The following is a 6,000-nucleotide window of genomic DNA, read 5'->3' as shown; positions in this document are numbered from 1 at the left end:
TCCTTTTAGTTCCTATTATTCTTTTAACTATTATTCCTTTTATTTCCCACTGACCACTGAGCCAGACATGCTGAACCATGAGGTCCAAGTGTGTGAAACTGCTGTTTCACATATAAAAATGGCCGAATATCTACAATCTAATATGGTTCAAGTTAACACTTGCCATTCCTGCACAATATTGTGCTTTCATACTTCTTTTCTGCTGAGAACATCCTCACTTGCTTCATCTGACAAACTCCCACTCCTCCTTTAAGACCCTCGGCAAGTGTCCCCACTTTCTGTGAGGCTTTCCTGGTTTGCCCAGTGGAATCAGTGACCCCACCCAAGGCTAGCGCCCTGCACGTGGCTCTCCTCACCACGCAGCCCGGTGGCTTTATCAGTCCGCTCCTGAGATGCCGGCTCCACCTCGTCTGGCCGTGAACAAGCCAAGGATGGAGACCACGTCATGTAGACCCTTGTCCTGCACAGTCCCAGTATTCAGTGTTAACGAATGTTGAAGAAGTAACTGCTTCCTTTATGAACTAATAAGTAGGAATAAAAAGCCACTCATATGCATGTTTTTAAAATTCTGATGTCATTTATTGGCACAAAAATTATTCAGATACAACATGGTGTCTAGACATGGCTACACTTTATATTTTGTGCATTTAGTTTAATATTTCTTTTGCTCCTAATTCCCAACATGTACTAGACCATCCCCCTCTGTGTCAGCACCTCCATGACAGCATTCCTGTATTCCAAGGCCTTGCTCTAAACACAGAGCGTTCAGACCTCACTGAAAACATCCCAGAACCATGCTGGGGAGGCCAGTGTGGGCCTCCCACTGCTCTGTGATCCGCTCCGTGTATCTGCTCAGCCGAGGCCGCCCGGCGATCTGAAGAAACTCCCCTCCGAGTGGCTCCAGTCTTGAAGTATGTACGGTGCAGCATCACGGGTGAGGCAGAAGGCAGACCTTTTCCATCCATTTTGGCCCATCGTGCAAGGGTTGTTGCTGCCGTCCATGGACCAGTGAGGTAATGAGATGGGCGAAGGTGACCAAGTCAACTTCTCCTGCTTCCTTACAGTTCAGAACCCTAATCCGTGTCCTCCAGGACCTGAGGCTTCATGACTGTGCTGAGTTTGCTGTGTCCATGTCGAGAGCATCGACTAGGCCATTCTTCTGTCAGCAAACGCTTATGAGTTCTTCTGTGAGTTAAGTCAAAACCCGTATTTCTAAAGTTATGAAATCTTCTGTTCCCCAAAATCAATGGCTTGATTTCTGTAGTATTACTGCGTTTACTGTCCTGGGAACCAAATCAAGCCTTGTGTTTCTGACAATATATTCTTCAACAGCAGCTAGAAAGTTGGTTCAAACCAACTTTTAATATACAGTAGTTCTTTTCATTTACATTTCAAAATATTTAACAGAGCTGAACTTTCTCACCATGGCTTCAGTTTAGTGGAAGCATATACCAAAGTACAAAAGCCTCAAGAGAAATGCTGTGGGCATGTCTGGGCCTCTAGTTACCAGAAAGGACACCTAAGAAGACAGAGAGAAAAGGAGTATTTTAATAATTTGGGCTTCTTCAAAGCTTTACGTGGATACATTGAAAATGGAAAGAGCAAGGTCTGACAACCCCTGGGACGTCCCCTGAGATCTTTCACACCTAATTGTGCAGGACACGCTCATAATTTCCAGTCCAGGGCTGACGCCTGCTGTGGTCCCAGAAGGGCGCCTCCCCGCCACCCTCTCTCTCAAGTTTCTACCTTCAAGCGTGCCTCGGGCGATTAATCAAAGCAGACCCCAGAGTGGTCCTTGAGGTTACAATCCTGGATGATAAATTTGCCTTTTCATCTCCTTCTCTCTGTCTCTGCTTTGGTTTCTTCTCCTACCCTTCCCGTATCTCTGAATCGACAGCAAAAATCCCAAAAGAACCCCCCCACCCCAAATAAGGGGGCCTCACCTATTCTTCTAAACCAATATAAAATGTAATTTTAATTTATTTTGGCGTTTGCCTTCCAAATGCACATCCGCATTTCTCCATTTTCTCCTTTTTGGAACAATGAGCACAGAGAATACAAACTTTTTTTAAAAGAGATTTGAAACACGATTTCCCTTTATGGATACTGCCCCCCCACCCCCGCCCAAATCTTTTTCTGTGACTCTGGGTTTGGGGCACAGGGTGGGGTCCTGATTGCTCATCTGAACAGAGGTGCTTTGACAGGCCACTCACCAGCCGATGTAGCACTGGCAGAGGTTTTCATGGGAAGTTGCTTGTTTGATGAGCAGCTCAACTTGTGTTGGGACATCCAACGTTTCATCGTGAGAGAAGTCCCGACCTAGGACATGAGAAACAGAAGCATCCAGTCTGCACCCGGTTACTCCTTGTTGCCCCGTTTGGCTTACCTGTCCCCGCAGCCCAAATCAGTTCCTCCTCATACATGAATATAAAGGCTAGACAATAGTTGGATTTTAAATTCTCCTCCACGTGACCTGGATAACACCAGTCTCCTCTTAATACATACTCGGTTCTGGAGGGTAAAGTCCTACGGTCGGCTGAGTTCAGGAGTGGCGAAGATCTGGCTGATGGGCTTATGAAGACTCCTTCTAGTCCATAATCATCCCTGAGTTCAGCAAGTGGCCGAGGAACCCGGTTCTTTTCGATCCTTCTAGCCTCCCCTTCGAGTCTTTCCTCCCGCAGGGCCGCCTGCTTTCATCACACATTCATACTCTCCCACCTCACTCAGGCACTGAGCGCTGCCTGGCTGGCCTGTGCTGCTTCTCTGGCAGCGCGCCTTCCCATCTCCGCAAGGGCCACTCCAAGTCCTCTGCTCTCCCTGAACGTCCCAGCCTCTCCTCTGGCTCCTCGCCCTCACCAGCGCCCTCATGTCCCCCTCTGCGATTTAATGGACTCGCTAAATGCACAGTGTGTTGGGCGTGTTCAAGGTGCTGGCTTCCTCTCCTTCCTTCCTGTTACCCCACAGAGCTGTCCCTCCTCCCATTTAAGGCCGAGATCACCTGCACTTTGCTCCACCGCCTGCTGCTTCCTTAGGAGCCTTACATCGACTCTCCTGCCTCTCACTCATATCTGCAAACTCTCCCCCTCACATTCTCACTTTTTTTGTAAACGCGTTCCTCTCCTACTGAAGGAAAAAACAGCCTCTCCAACTGCTCCTTCTCCAGCTTCATCCTCTCTCCTCCCTGCACAGCCAAACTTCTCAAGAGTTTTCAAACTTGTCTCCATTCCCTCGCTTCTCTCTCTCACTTCACATTCTCTTCAAGTGCTTTAGTCTGGCTGTCAGGCTCATCACAGCTCTCAGAAGGTCACCAGAGACTTGGAGCCACGCTTGATCCCGCCCCACCCCTCATGCCCCACCATCAATCCTCTGGCTTTAACCTTCTAAATGGCTCTTGAATCCACCTCCGCTGCCACCCTCGTCTAATCAACTGTCCAGCCTGCACGACTGTGGCAACTGCTTCCTCCCCTGAGCCCCTGCTCCACCCATAGCCAGAGCAGGCAGGATGCCACAATGCAAACCTGCCCAGGCCCCCCAACCCCTTAAAACCTTTCAGTGGTTTCCCACTGCCCATAAGACATAGCATAAAAATATAAGGTCCTGTATGATCTGGCCCTGGCCTACCCAAAGTCAAAACATTTTGCATTGTGCTCCTCCCACCTTTCTCCGGGGCAGTTAAGACTGGCAGGCTTTTGGACCTTTTTTCTTGCTATGCTCCCTCCTTTACCTGGAACAATCTGTCCTAATCAACTCCTCTTTCAGATTTTAAGCTCATGGGTAGTTTGCTGAGGAAAGCTTTTCCTGAACTCCTGAACTTAAATCCCCTGTTACTGGCGTCATAGCCCCAGTCTCTCTCTTCCACTCGTAACAGTATTCCTCTTTAGATTCTAAGCCCCACGAAGGCGGGGAAGCTGCCTGTTTTTACCAACACCGTTTCTTCAGCATCTAGCACTTGTGGGTGCTCAATAAACCAATGTCCCTTGACGACAAAGCTTACGTGCCAGGCCCTATGCTCAGTGCTGGGCCTCCCACGTCTCAGTTCATCCTCACCGCCTTCTGAGGGGTCTTTTGCCTCCCCGCCTCCCACCCCCAAGTCACACCATCTGGTTAATGTGACATGTCTCCTGTTCAAAAGTATGCGTTTCTCCCCTTCCATGTTCTCCACTCCATAACAGCTACCTGAGCACAGATGGGCAACGAATCAAGTGGTCAGATTTGCTCTGATATCAAGCCATGATAATAAAAAAAGTTTTGCCTGAATTTGGCTGACTCTGGACCCAACAGAACTTTACTGTTAAACTTCACTGTTAAAACAAGGTTAACAACATTACTTAAAGAAAGTTTATTGGTCATTAGAGAATCAGAGAGGGTCCTTAACTGATGGCCTCAGAGACACTCCAGTTAGCAGCACAGGGTCAAAGTTTAGGCACCAACACCATTGGAAACTGGGCCAACCACCCACTAAAGGAGATTTTATGTCCCTCTCAAGTAAACACATACACACACTCACCAGTGAGCTTATCTCGAACTCTGTTAATAATCTGAATAGCTTTCTTATTTAGGGCCTCTGGTTTCACCAAACCGTCTCCAACTGGAATACACAAAAGTAGAAATAACAGTAAGATTGGATCATCACAACAGGTTCAATGGATGCCCCTGTTTTCTCAAATATTCACTTTGTAAATGTTGAGTAATTCTTCTTCTTTGTCTAGCTTTGTCCTCAGAATATAATGAGAAATTCACAGGATCTTTTCTGCTCAAAGGCAGTTTTGTTGCCTCCTCTTACTGACCCTCATCATGGTGCACACAGCTGCTATGTTCTTAATGAGCTAGTCACTGGTGTGATTCCTCAGAGGCTGGACTTACTGAAAGAATGAATAGATTCTGGCACTGTGGTCCCTGTTTTCTTATGGGCTGGTTCCCCAAGTTCCACACCATCCAAAATTTCTAGGAGGAAAAAAATCAGTTAGCAGAAAATTCAAACACCAAGAAGCCACTGTTTCAAGGTGTTAGCTCTAATTCTTCATGTATTATAGTCCCTTTAACACCTGCCCTACCTATCTCAGAGGGGAAAGGAGAGAGGAAGTGTTATGTTACTCTTTATGTATTTAAAAGTTTTTAGTGAGTTCCTGGGTGGTCTAGTGTTTAGGATTCGGTGCCTTCACTGCTGTGGCCCGGGTTCAATCCCTGGTCAGGGACCTGAGATCCCACAAGCTGCATGGCACAGCCAAAAAAATTCTTTTTAAATCTGCAAAGCATGAATCTGCAAACATACAGCATTAATAAACTGTTCTGACACACAGAATAGGATCACGAGTCAAAGATCCGGTAACAAAATCTGGTTGGACAAAAACTGGTAATAACATAAAGAAAACTAGCTTTCAAGGGGTCACACACATGACTGAAATGTTATTCCTTGGAGGAATTTATACATCAATTCTGGGGAGAAAAAGTCCACAAGCTTTAGGGTCACCCTCCAATGACTGTGGCCTTCAGGAGAGCAGTGTAGAATCAGAACTATGAAGTTATTTACACATTGTCCTTGGACATCACAGGCCTTCAAACTGAAGCTAGTAATAATACTTTTATTAATGAGTCCCTGGAACTTCATTTAAAAAAAAAAATTATTTATTTATTTATTTATGGCTGTGTTGGGTCTTCGTTGCTGCACGCGGGCTTTCTCTAGTTGCGGCGAGCGGGGGCTACTCTTTGTTGCAGTGTGAGGGCTTCTCACTGCAGTGGCTTCTCTTGTTGAGAAGCATGGGCTCTAGGCGGGCAGGCTTCGGTAGTTGGGGCACACGGGCTCAGCAGTTGTGGCTCACGGTCTCTAGAGCACAGGCTCAGTAGCTGTGGTGCACGGGCTTAGTTGCTCCGCGGCATGTGGGATCTTCCCAGACCAGGGCTTGAATCCGTGTCCCCTGCATTGGCAGGCAGATTCTTCACCACTGTGCCACCAGGGAAGTCCCTGGAACTTAACTTTTAAGCCACATAAAAACAACCAGG

The 6,000-nt window shown here is 47.1% G+C and overlaps 1 protein-coding gene across 4 annotated transcripts in view; it reads right to left on the bottom strand.

Annotated features, from left to right (window-relative positions):
* Positions 1-555: 555 nt before the first annotated feature.
* The window catches only part of MTOR (mechanistic target of rapamycin kinase), a 117,704-nt gene continuing 112,259 nt past the window's right edge, over positions 556-6,000 (bottom strand). For all 4 annotated transcript variants that reach the window (XM_060141441.1, XM_060141440.1, XM_060141444.1 and 1 more), the window contains 4 exons: positions 4,864-4,944; positions 4,508-4,588; positions 2,214-2,319; positions 556-1,519 (listed from right to left, as the gene is read on the bottom strand). In XM_060141441.1, the coding sequence (XP_059997424.1) occupies positions 1,504-1,519; positions 2,214-2,319; positions 4,508-4,588; positions 4,864-4,944 (284 nt within the window). In that variant the 3' untranslated portion in view covers positions 556-1,503. The remainder of the gene's footprint in view (positions 1,520-2,213; positions 2,320-4,507; positions 4,589-4,863; positions 4,945-6,000) is intronic.

This window comes from Lagenorhynchus albirostris, chromosome 2, assembly GCF_949774975.1.
Source record: "Lagenorhynchus albirostris chromosome 2, mLagAlb1.1, whole genome shotgun sequence".
Taxonomy (NCBI): domain Eukaryota; kingdom Metazoa; phylum Chordata; class Mammalia; order Artiodactyla; family Delphinidae; genus Lagenorhynchus; species Lagenorhynchus albirostris.
The sequence above is the reverse complement of the archived record's forward strand: the minus strand, read 5'-3'. Positions and strand labels throughout refer to the sequence as shown.